Source organism: Vigna radiata, chromosome 4 (assembly GCF_000741045.1).
Source record: "Vigna radiata var. radiata cultivar VC1973A chromosome 4, Vradiata_ver6, whole genome shotgun sequence".
NCBI lineage: Eukaryota > Viridiplantae > Streptophyta > Magnoliopsida > Fabales > Fabaceae > Vigna > Vigna radiata.
Window position 1 is genome coordinate 15,684,541 of NC_028354.1, and position 19,078 is coordinate 15,703,618.

At 32.6% G+C, this 19,078-nt stretch overlaps 2 protein-coding genes and 1 long non-coding RNA gene across 3 annotated transcripts in view; 2 read left to right on the forward strand and 1 right to left on the reverse strand.

Moving 5' to 3' along the window:
* The first annotated feature begins 5,429 nt into the window (after positions 1-5,429).
* LOC106758708 (subtilisin-like protease SBT1.9) lies at positions 5,430-7,850 on the forward strand. The gene has a single exon (XM_014641671.2). The coding sequence runs from the start codon at positions 5,469-5,471 to the stop codon at positions 7,770-7,772; it is 2,304 nt and encodes a 767-aa protein (XP_014497157.2). The 5' UTR covers positions 5,430-5,468; the 3' UTR covers positions 7,773-7,850.
* A 5,960-nt stretch (positions 7,851-13,810) lies between these two features.
* LOC111241463 lies at positions 13,811-14,979 on the reverse strand. The gene is made up of 2 exons (XR_002667445.1): positions 14,575-14,979; positions 13,811-14,485 (listed from the first exon to the last, which is right to left on the reverse strand). It is a non-coding gene; the product is annotated as an uncharacterized LOC111241463 (long non-coding RNA).
* A 2,525-nt stretch (positions 14,980-17,504) lies between these two features.
* The window catches only part of LOC106758424 (lysM domain receptor-like kinase 4), a 2,522-nt gene continuing 948 nt past the window's right edge, over positions 17,505-19,078 (forward strand). The window contains exons 1-2 of the mRNA XM_014641352.2: positions 17,505-18,587; positions 18,979-19,076. Coding sequence (XP_014496838.1) covers positions 17,738-18,587; positions 18,979-19,076 — 948 coding nt within the window. The 5' untranslated portion in view covers positions 17,505-17,737. The remainder of the gene's footprint in view (positions 18,588-18,978; positions 19,077-19,078) is intronic.

Consider the following 19,078-nt stretch of genomic DNA (forward strand, 5'->3'; position numbering starts at 1 on the left):
GGTTACAGATTGACCTTCTTCTGATCAAAGGTTTTGACATGAGAGGATTTTTGGGGTGATTATGGGAAATTAGGGTTCATTTGTCGCAGCCTTTTGTACTGTAACTCTGTTGGTTTTGAACAAATTTTGAAGCTAATTTGAAGTTGGATATCTAAAAATTAACCTATAAGCTGGTGCTTAGCTGCTTAGTTAAAAACAAAATTATTATTACTTAAACAATTTGCTGGTTTTGAATTTTGAGTTGGGTTTTCTTTTTGCATTAAGTTATTTTTTGTTGTTGTTGTGTTAATTGTATTTATTTATTATTTGTTTGTTAATTAATAGAATAACAATCCAAAATATCTTTTCTTAGTTTCTTTTTGTCTTTGAGAATTACAGCTTACAAGCCAGAAGCCACTGCATCCAAACTTAGAAGTCTTTGACAAATTACATAAGAAAATTGAGCAATTAGTTGTAAACAATTCCTTTACAAAAAAATAAATAAATTAAAACAGCGTCTTTATATTAATGGAATAAAATTAACAGAAGATTAATTATTCACCAAAGAAGTTAACTATCAATTTACTATTAAAAATTGTTTCAATCATTAATTTTAAAAAAATAAAAAATTGGAGTCTAAGGAGAGGTTGAACAAGTTGTGAATAAAGAAGAATGTGAGAAAACATTTCCAAATTAAACTATTTCCAAAACTTATTTGGGAAACAATTTGAAGATTTAAAGTAAAAAATAATTGGATACCAATAACTAGCCAAAATAGTACAGGATAAATGATCTTTTTGTTCTCGTTTGTTCCCACAATTTAAATTTATGTGTTATTTTATGTTATTGATTGTGTCGTATTTATCCATTTTCACACTTTATACTTATGCGAGAGCAAATTAAATTGCACCAACCATACTTAATTGATCTAATTATTTTCTATATGTATAATAATAACAATAATGAAAACAATGCATCAAGTATAACTAGAAATAACTTGAAACATGAAATCACTATCAAATTGATTGAATAAAGTTATCAGATTTGAATTGTAATATCTTAGTTTCACTAACTTACAAATGTTAAAATAAGAAATTATAAAATTGATAAATCAAAACAAATTATTTATAAATTTAGATATAATATTAATATAATTATCTAAAAGAAATAACAATAAAAATAAATATATCTATAAGAACAAAGATAACAATTAGACAACTAAGAATAAAATTTTGTTGCGTCATTGTTTTCACTAGTGATGTATCCACACTTACCTCTCATCTACTTACACCAATAAAGTGACTATCGTAAAAGAAACAAATGAAGATAAAGAAAACATCAAAAGAAAACAACACGATAAGCTAATGAGCAAAAAATTTATTAGATACAAGCTAAACATTAATAGAATACAATAACTATATAAACACACATAAACAATTTATACAAGACTCTGGATACATGCATTTGACATAGGACTTTACCATAGGAGTGCACTTGTAGTAGTTTTATGCTCTGCAAAGTCATAAACATAAGGGTTATCACCCTACTACTCACAAGGTTAGTCCTCGTCGTGCCTAGAACCAAAAGTCCAGGGCTAGGATCTCTTGTGTTTCTTTCCTTACCCAATTTCTCTCCATATGACTTGAATGCACTAGAGCAACAAGGGAAAATGACAACGATTGTTTTTTACAATACGCTTCGGTTTTTCAACTAAGACACATATACAAGCGAGGAAAAAAGTGATAGCCTTTTTGCCTAGGTTCAGAACCGAGGCAAAAAGGTGTAGGCTTTTGCCTTGGTTCAAAAGAAATTGAGGTAGTAGAGATTGTTCCTTTTTTTATTTTTTTTTTCGTCAAACTTTTGGCCTAAGTTGCTAGAGAATCGAGGCAGCAGAGGTGAGTTTTCTACCTTGGTTCGAGATTGAACCGAGGCAGTAGAGGGATATCTCTTCCTTTCTTTTTTTTTCATCAACCTTTTTGTCTCAGTTATGACCAGAACCGATGCCATAGAGGGCTTTTTGCTTCAGTTATGGTCACAACAGAAGCGTATTCTCTTGTTTTTTTTTTTTTTAAAACATGTTTGTTTTTGCATATTTTAAAATTGTCAGAACATTCTAGAAGCATATATTTCAATGAAAATTATAATAAATCATAAATCAATTCAATATACATAGAATTACAATCATAAATTAACTTAGAAACATAAATCAAACCAAAGTACAAAGTTAACCTAATAATAAATATGCTAATGAACAAAAAGAATACAAGATTGTATTCTAAAAATTCAGAAAAAAAAACATCTTAATAAAAACAAGCCCTTAGATTAGTTGTTACGTTGTAGAACCAAGACAACTTCCCTCTGGGACTTTAGGGACTGACCCCATCATTCAAGGCGTCTACTTTGATAATTTCTGGATGTGATTGCAGGAAAAGGCCTGGCTCCTGTTTGGTTGCTCGCCTAACGACCACAAAATTGGTTGTTCTCTGACTTTTATCTGACCCAATGAATATATTCTCGCCTAGCGACAGTCAAGTTAGTGAACTCTTTGACTTTGGTCTCATCCAAAGTGTAATCTCACCTAGCAACTATCAAGTCAATAAATCTTTGACTTTGACTTTGCTCAACGAGTATACGCTTGCCCAATGGGTCTGCATAATTTTACAGAATAAGATTTATAGATTTATGTCATTCTAGTCCTACAAATTAGTCTAATAGCAACTATAAATTCTAGAACATACTGACCATTAGATTATACACAACTCAATTACTCAATTAACCTAAATTGCAATCCCAACCATACAACATATCAAATTTCAACATATAATCACTAAAGAAAAATCAAACCCCTAATTCAACTTCATATGTCATATTTTAATAGAAAACTCAATTACGCAAACCAATTATCATACGAGCATACAATCAACAATTACAAGTTATCCATCCGTTAAAAATAACGCAATTAGTTTCTCTTACCTAAGAGACAGATAAACTTGCTCTACGGAATCTCAAATCCTTTCAATCCTACAAGATGCCCTAACTATACCTCGAAACAATTAAAAACGATGAGGATATATCGTTATGATCATTGATAAGTAAAGACTCCTATAAATGACTAAAAATATGCATGCATGTAGCAGAAGTCTCACATGCAACATACAACAAAAAAAAAACCAGGAAAAAAATATTGAAATTCAACTTACATAAATGAAAAAATTGAATAATCCAAAATGAATAATTTACCGCAAAGATCAATCCTATAATCTCAGTTCTTTAATTAGACGAATAAGAAAGAAAAAATCTTAAAAAAAAAAATAAAAAAATTCTAGAAAAATTATTTCTAAAATAATATCGTATCTAATAAAATTTATTCATAACAAAATTATTCATATTAAGATTTTTTAATATTAAAATAATCAAATTTCATTATTTTTAAAATATTATCACTTCTAATTTATAAGTTTTTACGTCAATGAGAAAGTTTAACAACTATTATTTTCTTCTATATGTCATTTGATTGGTCATTTTAGTGTTTTTTATTGATTTGGTAATTCAATTTTATATCTTACATTTTAATTTGTATTTTCTTAAATTTTCTTAATGTGTTTATTTGGAACTGATTTACATCAAATTTAAGATATGTTTCCATTGGACAAACTGAATATTATAATTATTATATTCCTGATAAATCCTTATTTCAATTTATTTTGTTAAGTTTGACACATCATGTCAATATAGTTAGTTTATTTTGATTTCAATAATTTATCACAACCCATTCGTTTTATGGGGAAAAAAATTAAGTATTTATTATCAATAATTAAAATAAATACTTTTTATTTCTATTTTAATTCAAAATTAAAATTCTCAGTACCATGTATAAGAGACTCTTTAGCTGGGTAATAAATAAATGTAAATCTTGAATCCAACAAGGGACAAAAATTGAACCGTGATGGGCATTTTTTTTCCCCTAAACTAGGTAGATTTGATAATAGGTTTCCGAGTTCATAAAAATTGGAATTAAAATTCGTATGATGTCCGTAAAATGTATTATCTTTTACATGCATTCAATTTTTTCTAAAAAGTGCATTAATCGTCGAAATAATCCTATAACTAAAACTAGTATTTTAATATTTAATCATTCACACTTTGTGTAAAGCTTTTTATATTCTGTCGATTAATAGAAATTATTTTTTACATAATTAATATAAACATGAACAAATTAATTATCATACATGACTAGTATAAAATTTATAAATAAAAGAAAGCACACTTAAAGAAAGCAATTGCAATAAAATCTCTGAAGTATTATATGCATGAAATAAAAAATAAATTAAAATTTGAATTCAACTACTGTATGGTCAGCTGGTATCAATAATTAAAATTAACGGCTTCTGAAAAGAGGCAGAACCTATATATATGCAACAAATTAACAGCACGACAAATTAGCGACTAATAATCGAATACTGTTTTATATTTTTCTGATTCTTTGACGTTAATTAATACTGACACGTCTCCTATAATCGCCATGCTTCTTGTTTCTACTCCTTCAAATAAATCTCATTTTGGCTTTCATATATCTTCTTAGATACTGCCAACCAACTTTCTACAGTAACAACATTAACCAAAGAAGCAGTAGATATTATTAGTTAAAAGTTAAAGATCTATTAAAGATGAATACATTGATAATAATTTGTCACCATTTGTAACGACAACACATGTCAACATCTTTGGCATTCTACAGGACAAAAATTCCTTTATATGCTGCATCATCTCATAAGCTTCTTCAAAACACAAGTTTTCATTTTGAGTTGCATAAACATCCATGGAATCTAAGCCTAACTTTGTGTTTCCACTTTCATTCAAGCTCCTCATTACTCATTGCTTTTCATCGAAACTACTTTAAATGATTAATTAATCTGCTTAAATTAAGTTATTAGGTATTCTCCACCAAGATATTTATTTTAATTTAATCATCATCATCATCACATTCATATATTAATCTTTTTATTTCTCTCTTTCACTGCTAGGCTACGATAAGGTCTACACTTTTTTCTTTCTTTCTTTCAATTGACTTATCTGGTCATCAAAAAAATCTAATATAAAGAAGTTAGTTGCCAATTGAGATTAATTCAATGCCGGAAACAATATTTTTCCTGCTTTATGTTCCTGCTACAATATCATATTCACACGATTAACACACTTTTATGTGCATGTGTAGCATTTGGGTCTAATGGGTGCAATAATGAAATCTTACGTGAGACTTATTACTTTGCATCACTCACAAAAGTAAGGTCTACTTTTTATTTTCTCACCACAAAGCACCTTTGGTACATAAAATAAAGTCCCATTATCTTTCAATTATATTTTCCACAGTTTGTAATAATTACAGATGTCAGCATCTTTGGCATTCTATAGACCAAAACTTCTTATATATGATACGTGATATGATCAGTTTTTTCAAACTAAGAAATTTTCATTGAGTTGCGTAAACAATGAGGGATCTTATGGCTAACTTTGTGATTCCACTTCCTTTCATGCTCTTCATTACTCATTGGTTTCTGTTGGCTCATCATGGCAGTGCTGCAGAGAGTTCCACATACATAGTACACATGGACAGATCCCTTTTTCCCACTGTCTTTTCAACTCATCATGATTGGTTTGAATCCACCGTTCAGTCCATAAAATCAGCAACACCTGCTCTCTCATNCANNCAATCACAGAAACAGATAGTGTACTCCTATAACCATGCCATGTATGGCTTCAGTGCAGTTCTAACATCACAAGAGTTAGAGGCTCTNAAGAACTCTCGTGGTTTTGTTGCAGCATATCCAGACAGAAATGTCACCATAGACACCACTCACACTTTTGAGTTTCTCTCCCTAGCCTCTTCCAGTGGNCTNTGGCANGCNTCNAATTTNGGGGAGGATGTCATTGTGGGTGTTNTTGACNCTGGTGTGTGGCCTGANAGTGAAAGCTTCAAAGATGATGGCATGACCAAGAAAATTCCAAGTAAATGGAAAGGAACCTGTCAGGAAGGGCAAGACTTCAACACTTCCATGTGCAACTTCAAACTGATCGGAGCTAGATATTTCAACAAAGGAGTGATTGCTAGAAACCCCAAGGTTAAAATCAGTATGAACTCAGCTAGAGATACAGAGGGTCATGGAACTCACACATCTTCCACAGTTGCTGGCAACTATGTCAGTGGAGCCTCTTACTTTGGCTACGCTAAAGGGGTGGCAAGAGGCATTGCACCAAGAGCTAGGCTTGCCATGTACAAGGTCATTTGGGAAGAGGGTCGTTACTCCTCTGATGTTTTGGCTGGAATGGACCAAGCCATTGCTGATGGGGTTGATGTCATTTCCATCTCTATGGGGTTTGATGGTNNTCCACTTTATGAGGATCCTATAGCAATAGCTTCTTTTGCAGCAATGGAAAAAGGGGTGTTGGTTTCATCCTCTGCAGGTAACAGTGGTCCTGATCTTGGTACTTTGCACAATGGAATCCCCTGGCTTCTGACCGTGGCTGCAGGTACCATTGACCGCACATTTGGTTCTCTAGTTCTTGGAAATGGCCGAACCATTATTGGTTCGACCATGTTTCCAGCAAATGCCTTGGTGGAAAATCTTCCACTTGTCTACTATAAGAATATATCAGCATGTAACTCAGTCAAGTTGTTATCGAAACTGGTAACAGATGTGATCATTGTATGTGACTTGGTTCCAGACACTAAGTTAATGTACAAGCAAATGTCGGTTGTTAATGAAGCTAGTTTGTCAGGGGCAGTGTTTTTTCTTGATGGTCCTTTGTTAAATGAATCAGGAATTGGGAGCTTTCCAGGTATTGTAATCAGTGCAAAGGATGCACCATCTGTGATCAAATATGCAAAAAGCCATAAGAATCCAACAGCCAGTATCAAATTTCAGCAAACATTTGTTGGAATAAAGCCAGCACCAGGTCTTGCTGATTACTCTTCAAGAGGTCCTTCACATAGCTACCCTGGGGTCTTGAAGCCTGACATAATGGCACCTGGCTCTAATGTCCTTGCTGCTTTCATTCCCGATTCTCCAGCAGCTGCAATTGGCAACAATGTGAACTTACCTACTGATTACAATTTGCTGTCTGGAACATCCATGGCCTGTCCTCATGCTTCTGGTGTTGCTGCTCTTCTGAAAGCTGCACATCCTGAATGGAGTGCTGCTGCTATAAGGTCTGCACTAGTAACCACAGCTAGTCCTCTAGATAATACACAAAATCCAATTAGAGACTATGGCTATCCTTCTCAATATGCTTCTCCTCTTGCCATGGGAGCTGGTCAAATTGACCCTAACAGAGCACTTGATCCAGGTTTGATATATGATGCCACCCCACAGGACTACGTTAATCTCCTTTGTGCTTCGAATTACACAATAAAGCAGATCTTAACCATTACAAGATCATCATCCTACACTTGCGCAAAACCATCTTTTGATCTTAACTACCCTTCATTTATAGGCATCTGTAACAACAAAACAATGTCAGTTGTCCAGAAATTTAGGAGGGAAGTGACGAATGTTGGAGCTGGTGTTGCCACATACAGAGCCAAGGTGACAGAACCTAAGGGGTCTGTGGTGACAGTGTCCCCTGAGACTTTGTCATTCAGATACAAAAATGAGAAGCTGAGCTACAGTGTTGTAATAAAGTACAACAAGTACAAGAAGGAAGATATCTCTTATGGGGATCTTATTTGGATTGAAGATGGTGGAGTACACAGTGTTAGGAGCCCCATTGTAGTGGCACCAAGTGGAATTGTTTGAGTTTTCCTTCTACTTACCATGAATTTCTGAGTACTTCATGGAACCCCCAAAATAATAAACTATTTGCTAGTTGAGTAATTTACTGAGAGTTTCCATTTTCAGTGTCATATCGATATCTATCAGTAATGAAATGTGACAGAAGCATGTTCTCCAACACATTGCGCTGAATCTTCTTCACTTGAATTATGTGACGATTAAGGGAATAAATATTAGCGTAACTAATTAGAAATTGCTTGCATCTTTCTCGATGATTTCGGTTTGATGCTTGTTTGGTCTGCTTTTGATTAACCAAATCAGTTCAATGTGAATTCTAGTAAAATGAACTAGTAAACTATTGATTTTTAATTTAAATTTGAGTGTAGTGGTTTTAGCTTTAGGACTTCATAACTAAGATGAAACTGATGTGTAAACTAGTTAAATTGAGGTTAATTTTATAAATATATTCAATTTGTTAGATGCTTTTTGTTGTGAATTTCAATCAAAATTCACTAGTGCAAAAACGCTGATTAACGTCGACTATTTTGGGCTTTTAACGTCTATAAATGAACCGACGTCATTTCCGATGATGTCAATGCGATGTTGGAAAAATAGTATAACCGACGTCTTTCGTGACGTCAGTCACTGACAGGTCCTAAACGTCGGTGTAGGGGGAAAATGGGTGTCTAAAAATATTATATAGACGTCGGTCTTAGCAATACCCGACGTCGAAGAGACACTAAAGACTTCGAAAATGACACTGACTGACGTCTAAGAGGTACTATAGACGTCGGTGTATACATTAACCGACATCTAATACAGTGGTTGTGTTTTAGCGCATTTTTGTTTCCGTCTTTGGATAGCCTAGTAGCACAATCTCCTTTTGCTAGTTTTCCCCCCAAAAAAAGCTTGCATCTCTTGAATTTCTTATGGATCTTTTCAATCCAAAACCGAACCTGGGTTCTTGCTTAGTTCCATTTTCATCCGCAAGAAGAAAAAATCACGGTGAAACGATAACTAGGCAACAACCTAGGGTCGTTTTTGGGTTGAAATGATAAAAATAAATTCACTAGACGCCGCTTTTTTTTGGGAGGCAGCTAGTAGAGGGAGAATGTGTTACTACGTTACCCCAAGAAAGGAACAGAACTGCACTAAAACACAACACAAAGAAAGCAAATTTTAATCAGTTGAACCAGAAGATAATCGATGAAAGACTAAACAAAGTTTAAATGGTAAGCATAAAAAAAAACCACGCATCTGGGATGCCGCAAGAGAGAAAAAGAAGAAGAGACAGACGATAAAGAAAACAGAAACAATAACGGAATGCTGCAAGAGAGAAAAAGAAGAGGTGCCGCAAGCAAGGAAAGGAAGAGGTCGCAAGAGAAAATGGAGAAGAGGAAGACGATATCAGAAACTGAATGTCGTGAAGTGTTTGCGGTTGTATTTAAAATGAAATTGGACGTCGGTTGCTCCAAACTTTGACGTCTATATTCACATAGACGTCGGTTATCTCACTAATATGACGTCCAAGTTAACATTTCAACTGACTTTTTGAATACCATTAGACGTTGGTGTCTAGGGGAGCCGATGTCCAGAAAAGCTGAAACGATTGACGTTTGATTTCCTGTTAGGGATGTTAACGACAGTTATGATGGGGCACCGACGTTTATAATGATGAACATAATTACTTACAGGCACATAGACGTCGGTGCCCCTTCTACCCGACGTCTATGGCCCTCGAGTGTGGTGAACCTAATTAATTACAGGCACATAGACATCGCTTCCACTGAACCCCAATGTCTTAATTGAAGATTTTTTATCTTCTCGCCTTCCATTTAGGTCGTAGACATCGCCTTTTGACTACGCGACGTCTAAGCGCCTGAGAATTAGGTGAAGAGCATTAATTGCAGCTCCATAGACGTCGGCCCCCAGTGAACACCGACGTCAATGGATTGTCTTCTCACCTACCCCAGACCATTAGACGTCGGTTTGCGTCAATGTGGACGTCTACAGTGTAAACGACGTCGCCTTAACCTAAAACCGACGTCTAGGTTACGAAGCTATTTACGATAATGCCACCATCCACTCATATAAGTTGGGTTACCAACAAACCGATGTCTATTGGGTGACGTTAAATAGCATTTTTGCACTAGTGATCTCGTGCATTTCTTTTCAATAATCACATTTTTGTATTTTTGTATATAAAGATAGAAGAGTGTATGAAGATAGGAAGGTTTCCAAAGAAATAAAACAATTTTATATAAGTGAGTGTAAAACTCATTTTATACTTGTAAAATTGAATTAATCTTAAAATCTACTTTTTAACATAGTACAAAAGTTATGAATTATAGTTCATTTTAACAAAATTTATTATTTGTTAAATCTAATTTCATCTGAGTCGTTGTAAAATCATCGTCTAATAACACATAAAAAAAATATATACTGAGAGAGTATGCAAGAAATCTAACATCCAGTGAAAATATCTCACAATATCTATTTGAAAATTTTCTTGCAAGAATAAAACTAATAAGATAATATTGGATGGAACAATATGGCATATACTAGATAACTAATTTTGATAAACACTATGTTTTCTTATCTTGACAGAAAACTTATAAATTTTAGGAACTATGTATAATCCCAGCTAAGATTTCTTAACGACAAGTTTGGAAATTTCACGAAAAACAAAATATGGTTATGTGATTAAAAGAATTCTTTTTATATATTATTTGAATTTATTTTTTGAATGTTCTATTTATAAATTATTACTCCATAAAATAATGAATGGAATGGAATGGTTCAATTAATAGTGATTGAATGCAGTTTAATCATCATTGTATGTCAAATGTAACATAAATTTACGGAAAATCAATAAAAATAACAAATCTCTAAGTTGTTTTTATTTTCTATTTTATTTTTATTTTTAGCATTAATGTTTTCGGTCGCACTTGTATTTTCTTTCCTCGTTTTTAGTCTCTGAAATATAATTTTTGAATTAAGAAAATTAAAGCTAAAAATAAACCATAGTAAACTCAGCAGTAAAATGAGTTTGTCTCGTCTAATTTAAGCTTGTGCACACATAAATCTGATTAACTTTTAATTGATGTACTAAAAAAATCTGATTAAAATATGATTATATGATGTAGACATGCTTGAATAAAGTTCTTTATAAGTACTTTTAAGAAAGAAGTAAACTTAAGAATTAGTTACAAGCTTGAATAAATTTGATTAAAAACGAAATTAGTTTTTCAAAGTAAATTTAAGTTATATCCAAGTTTAAAATGTTAATGTAGAAAAGTTATGTGAGCAAATTAATACAAATAAAATTACATATAAATTAATTTTAAATTATCAAAGAAATAACTTTTTATAGTTTTTAAAATTGTTTAAAGATAAATTCATTTAAATAAATCTACTTTAAGCATTCAAAATATTATGAATATTTTATTATTTTAAAGTTACAAGATAATATATATATATATATATATATATATATATATATATATTATTAAACTTATAATATTTTTTCAAAATACAAAAAAATCTTTATCGATGTGAATTTAGATTTTATTTTACTTTGTTCTAAATTTATAAAGTGATTTTTCTTTCCTTAACGCAATTTAGAATTGATTTTACATAGGTAAGTAACTTCTCAAACTTGTTATAGTAAAGACTTATTGTTCTAAAAATCAAAATGTTCTAGGTCTATGTCTCTTCAAGACTCAGAGAGAGTATGTTTGTAGAAAATACTCCGACATTTTAGTTAGTCAAGTGTGCCAAATAACAAATAATGTTGTAATAATGAACTTTCGTTATTTACCTCGATAATTGTATTATTTATAGAATAATTCTCAAGTTTGTGAGTCTTTACCTATATGTGTCTAGGTAGGCCTAGTGGCCTATTTACAAAATGAGCCAGTTATTTGATTCAGATTCTCCTAAATTACAAAGTAATACATCATTAGCTTTATTAGTCCGAAAGATAGTTAGACAATCCGACTCATGGCTGGGTAGAAAAAGTAAATCATGTTAGGTTTATGCCCGAGTAGAAACAGTGAGATAGGTTGGTTTATGGCGGGGTAGTTCATCATTAGCTCTAGTAAGTAGCACATAAACCTCAACAAGCAACACATAGGGTGTGTTCTGGTAATCGAAACTTAGTAGGTGGCACATGGTTTTTGGTAAATAACACTTGGGTCTAGTAAGCAGTAACCCACTCTGGTTGTCGGCACCTAATAGGCGACACTTGGCTCTCGGTAGATGGCATGCAACCTTCTACAGGTAGCACTTGGCCCTTAACATGTAGATATAGGGTTTGATTTCACTAAATTATCCTAGGAAAGAGATAAATGTTAATAAGGTCGAAGGGTACTCAACCTAGAACATCAATCCCTTAGTCTTTTCATGACTTGAAGCCAAGTAAAGAGCTTTAGGAAAACATTAGTAGTCGATCCTTAGTTGACTTGTAAAATCATGATGCTCGTATTCAGTAATTGTCCTATAGAGTTTTGCAAAAGAAAAAATTGTATCTTTGGTTGTAACCTTATAGGTATAGTAACCCTTTAATCTCAAGTAACGTAGCAACAAGAGGATTGAATGATGGGATGTAAGGTCTGACTAGATGTGAGTGATGAATGATTTCCAGGAAGTTGTCTTTGGTTCAATACTCGTCTATTTCCTTTTATATTTTATAACTTGTAGTTTTTGATCGACATATATGCAGTCGAGCATAACCCTGCTTTTGTACAATTCCCTCAATGACGGTTGGAAAAAGATCATGTTTACTCATCTAAGGCCTGATAAGGAAGGAATGATATGAATCTAAGAGTTGTTCAATCGAGACTGATAAGGTAGGCGACACATGAGAGTTTTTCAACTAAGGCCAACAAGGTAGGTGAAACATGAGAGTTATTCAATAAAGGGCGGCAAGGTAAGCATCACACAATGGTTATTTAAATGAGGCCAACAAAGTAGGGAGCACACAAGATTTGTTCAAATGAGATTGGTAATGTAAGTGACACATGAGGGTTATTCAACTTAGTCCAACAAGGTAGGCGACACACAAGATTTGTTCAACTGAAACTGAAAATGTAGACGACACATGAGGGTTATTCAACTAAGGCTGGCAAGGTAGGCGACACATGAATCATAAAATTGTTTAAAGCAAGACCGACAAGGTAACCAACATGGAACAACTTGAAAGGCCAGGACCACCTAAATAAGCGACAGAGAATTGAATAGAGAGTGAACCAAAACCATCTAAATAAGTTGCATGGAACTACATGAAAGGTTCCACAATGATATTCTTGACAGGCAACAATGAACTCTTTTGCCTATGAAATAGTCAAATAGAAGTTTGAAATTCAAAACCTTTCTTTTATAGATGAAATAGTCAAATAGGAACTCTAAGCCATGATGTTTCAGGTTATTATAAACTGAGATGTGTCAGACGACCATAAGATAAGATGTTCAAAGTAAACATAGGCCTACATGCGGAGGTCGACACTTAGGGGTAGAACAATTCTAAGAGTTGTTGAGGTTGAACAAGGCCAAGAGTTGTTGAGGCCTAAAAAGGTTGGGTACAAATGGGGTCGAACAAGATCGAGAGTTAAGGCCGAGAGATTTCAAGAAAGTCCTTTTACATTACAATTAGCATGACTATCTCACTAGAAAGATTTCCAACTTCGCTTATAGGCATCAAATAACTCTTTCTTTATAGGTTTAATGTATCAATAAGTTCCTATTTTCGACCAAAATTTCGAATAAGTCATTTTCTTTTTCGGCGTCTCAATTGAGTCCTTATTTTTGTAAAATTAAATCAAATAGAACCTTTCTATCAAATTGAGATGACGCCGTTAAGGAGAGTATCAGGTGGCATACTGACAGTGTCTTCTTAAATGATGTGTCATTCAAAAGGTGATTGAAGTGTATTTTTATAATTTTTAAATTAAAAAATGGAGTACAAAGAGGGAAAATAAAATTTAAATAAAGACAAAGTGGTCATCTCATTTCATAGAACCCATGGAAGCATTGTCGGCACCGAACATTGCTTCTGGAATGTCATTCTTCATCTTCTCCGATCACCAAATCACACTTCCATGGCAGCCAACTGCAAATTTCAGGAACCTAGCGCAAGTTCATCCAACATTTTCACCACTGCGAGACAAAATCAGATCCTGCGAAAATTCCCAAATCAAAAGCCAGAAAAACTCCTAATCACGAAAACCCTAACTTGCACAGATGTTCAACCCCAAATTGACAAACCTTAATCGCGAGAAAAAGGGGGCGAATGAATGAACGAGAGCACTGGGAATATTGGAATTTTAGTTAGTTTTTTATTTTAATTTTTAGCGGTGGAAATTCTTCGTGAATTCCATAAATCGCAATAGCTTATAGGTAAAGAGCAGTCGTTTGGGAGCAAAGAAGCTTACTTTGTTTCTGATTTAGCCAGTGTTCTTCTCAACCCTATTTCTAACAATTATTGATGAGCCTGATACTTCGTGATTAACTGCGTTTCTATATTCTCTGTTGTCTTCTTCAAATTCTGGAGATAACATTGGTGAAGCTGATGAGAAGAATGATGATGGGATGACAGATGATGACTCTTCATTACCAGACTCTACCACGAAGTGAAGTTTTGTTGTGAAGAGAAGTTTGTTTTCCAGGGGCAAGCATTCACTTGGTTGGGCCATTCACCAAGCTTATAAAATGGGTGGATTTCACAGCAGGGATAGTACCTGTTTCAGTTGAAGATTACAAAATGGAGTGAGTTTGCTAGTAAAGTTTCATTGACCCAAGGAAGATTACCAATATCATGTAGAAGTACCTGTTTGAGCTCAACAGAATATTTTCATTCTATATTTTTACTATTAAATTTAAGGAATGAATGGCAAAATCGGAGGAGTGGGAGAAGTCTCCAATGAAACTTTAGGGGAGAAGGCCTAACATGAAAGAAGAAGCTCTGCAGTGGTAAGGACCGTGACTCTCAAATTTTTAATTTTAAAATAATCCAAATCCACGTCATTCAACCTCATCAATTAAAAATATAATCCACCGTGTCACATCAAGTATGCATTAACGATGTTAGGTCTAATTTAACGGTAAGGACCTATTTGATTCAATTTTACAAAAATAAGGACCCAATTAAAACGTCGAAAAAGAGTGAGACCTATTTGAAATTCTGATAAAAAATAAAAACTTATTGAGACATTAAACCTTCTTTATAGTTTATTCCTCAATCCAATTTGATCCAATGATGGACACTGTTATTCTTTCAAAGCTAATTATAACGTGAAAACTCTTTAAGCAACCAATATTTAACACTTAAATAATCAAGAAAGCAACCAATATGATGTTTGAATAAAGAAGATACCAAACTATTACTTTTTTTTTTACTCAAACAATATTCTCTTTTGAGTTGTTTTACGATATTTTTGATTGATTTTTTTGAAATTGAATTTAGATAAGATGAAAAATGAAAGGTTGTAAATGTAATTAATATTATGAATGAATATTTGTTAATCACATAAATAAAGATATAATTAAGCGTGATAAATGATTGAGGTTCACATGTTGCTGCTTGTTATTGTCAATGAAATAAACTTTTATGATTTATTGGGAATTAGACAAAGAAAAGGCAAGTTTTACTTTTGTGGCAAGTATTAGTTTAATGATATATATTCAATTAAAAAATATAAAAATTATAAATATTCAATAATTTTTATTTGTAAAGATTGAATTTAAAATATCTAAATTCACCATATACTTGAAATTTAATTGTAGTTTTTTTATTTTGTATATCAAAATAGGTTAACTCTTAATAATGATAATATAAGATGACGATTAATGAATCCTCTAAGAGCAAAATCAAACTACAATTATTCAATTAAAAATTTAGAACAACTTCTTTTAATAAAAATTCAATTTTAAACACTTCATTTTATAAGAAGTTTAAAACTTAATTAACTCTTAAAATATTTATAAAGATGTTTCTCTCTACAGTTTCCTATTTAGTCAAATCAAAGACAACATGCACTATTTTTTAATTAGCAGAAATTTGGTTTGTTGTGAAGGAGATTTGAGAGCTTAATTTGCCCGTGAACGTTGAATTGATCAACCAAACCATTGTTATTTCATTCTTCAATATTTGCATCGTTGCAACACATAAAATACTAATTAATGTTGTTACAACATCAATGCAAAAACCTGTCTTATTTGACACTCAAGATTCTTATCTTATGTGACAAAGATGTTCTTCTTAAAATAGTAAACTGAATAATACGTTTCTTTTAAAAAAATCAAAACATGACACTACCACTACCATAATGGGAAATGCATGACCAAAATATTACAAGGAATTTCCAGGTACCTATTTTTTTTTTATTTGTTTATGCCTGCAATTTCATATTATTTAAAATACCAATCACTATTTTTTTTTACTAATAATAATTATTACGTTTAAAGTATATTCATCTCACTTCAAATGTATGTAGAAAACACCAAAATCATATAATATAGGAACATTGTTTTGGAGACTCATTTACTAGTGATGACCAATTCTTGCTCGTAATCTATAGTTTATTTGTTTCTTAAGAGATTCCAGAATCTTACATCTAAATGTGAAGAATCCTTAAATAAATTTATTATTATGTGAATTTGAAAGTTAAATTCCGAAGAAGAATCAGTCAAAATTCTGAACTTAGTCAGATAATCGAATGTGTTTGAGGAACCACTTTGTCTCCCCAAGCAAAGTGACAATGGATTCTATGGGAAAATTTCACATCTTTCACAAATTTCAATATATTAACTACTTTTTAATTTCAATTTATTTCTTAAGTATTCTTGGAAAAATAATTAAACTTGAGAAATTTTAATTTCTTTGATAGAATGTATTAAATATAAAAAATTATTTTAATATTAAAAGATATCCAATAATACGAAAATACAAGTTGATAATGTCTTTCCTTTGGATCCAAGTTCATTAATATTCATACAGTTTGAAGAGGAAAGGAGATTTTTTTTTTTATTAACATCTCTCAATTTATATGAATAACAATTATCTCGGTTCTACATTTCAGATAAGGAATATCAATCATATTTCATTATGTGAAAAATTTATTAAAATAAATATAAAATAAATGAAGAATACTAATGAGAGAATCACACCAAATCTAGATAACAAAATATAGAAAAAAATTTATGTTTTACAAAACATACAATTATCTCCATTCTACATCTCATGTTTAATGTGATACCGGTTAACCTATTATAATAGATGATTTCGTCCATCATAAGTATCTCATAAAATATTTTTCCACTAATGTAAACAGATGATCTCTATTATAAAAAAAAAATAAACAAATAAATATAAACATAACGTTATATTTATGATTTTACTCTCTATTCTCCACACTTAAATTCATCAACTTTTCCGTATATTAATTTTTCTTTATGAAAAATATGTAAAACTTTAAATTAGATTTTATTTCATATATATAAACATTTACACAATCTACCGAGACATACAAATACCAACCATATAAAAGATTGATATCATTCTTATAAAAACTTTAAGACAATAGATTAATGTATCTTTTATCTTTATATAATGTTCTACTTTCTCAATTTTTATTTTTATTCAATGTGAGACTTAAATTCATACTTAGATTCTCAATATTGTTCTCAAATATTCCCAATATTGTTCTCAAAGATTCCAAGGCATTATCATCTTATTTATGATTGGCCCCTGGAGTTCAAAGTCGGACACAACAAGTAACACAGTTTTCTTGTTGAATTCCTGCACTTTTCAATTTTAATAAATGTCCTTCTCATCCATATTTGAAAAAGCATGGAGAGACAGTGCTGAATATTCGGCATACCAAGACAAAAATAAAACGAACCACACCGCGTTATCAGAACTAAATTAACACAAACATTAGAAACCAAATTCATCTGTAACTCATCTGCTGTCTTCTCTGCACATTTTGTTCATGGAGCTTCTTCACAACCTCAACATTCTCACCACAGTTCTGCTCCTATGCATGTTCCCTCACTCACTCAAGTGCCAACAAGCATACCTCAATGACACTGTCTATGACTGTTCTGACAACCCTTCTGCACCAAAAGGCTACCTTTGCAATGGCCTTCGAAAGTCATGCACTTCCTTCTTACTTTTCAGGTCCAAACCTCCCTACGATAGCCCTGTCAGAATTGCCTACCTTCTTGGCTCTGAGGCATCTACCATAGCCTCAATCAACAACATCTCAAGAAATGACAAGATTGCTTCTAACAAGACAATCATTGTTCCTGTATTCTGTTCATGTTCAGGAAACATCTACCAGCACAACACACCTTACACTGCCAGCAAGAATGACACCTATTATCAGTTGGTAACAGAAACCTTCCAAGGTCTCACTACCTGTCAATCAATGATGGGTCAGAATTACTATGCAGCAACCAAAATTGCAATTGGTGCTGAGCTCACAGTTCCCTTGTTATGTGCTTGTCCAACTGAAAATCAGACAGCAAGAGGGGTCACCTCCTTGTTGGTTTACTTGGTGAACTATGGTGACACTATTGAATCCATAGGAAAGGCTTATGGTGTGGATGAACAAAGTATGCTTGAGGCCAATGAGTTGGCTATGCCACAAAGTAAAAACATAAACATGGATCTCCTTTCCTTGACACCTCTTTTAGTTCCTCTAATAGGGAAGAGCTGCAAAGAGAACCCAGATAAATTCTATTGTAAATGTTATCAAGCACCGGATGGAAGCTCTAAGGGGCCCTTCTGTGATGAGTCTGATGGTCAGAAATTCCCTGCTAAGTTGGTAGCCGCTTTAGGTACTTTTGTTTAAACCCTCTTCAAGAAGAATTATAATATGCTTTCATTGAAACTTTGGTTTTGGTTTTTAGAATAGCATAGCTGTTGTTTGTAGATTACACCCCTTATGAGCTATGTGTATCATCCTAGAAGAGTAATAGCAACAGAGTAAAGTAAGAGTTAATTGCTAAGTTGTGTGAAATTGTCTTTTGAAACAGCTTTTACAATAACATAGTTACAAAGAAATCAAGCAGACTCAAAATGATCTCTAATGACAACAGGCCAAGATTTAATTTTCACTTACTTGAACTTGCAACTTTGTTACTTACTAATTGCTCCAAAACATAAGGGTTTCATTGTAAGCCTTTGCTTTCATTTTGAGTGAGTTTTATTTTTTCTTTTAATTTACAGGAGCAGGACTTGGTGTAGGCTTTCTGTGTTTGTTTCTTCTGGGATACAAATCATATCAGTACATACAGAAGAAGAGAGAACGTATCCGAAAGGAAAACCT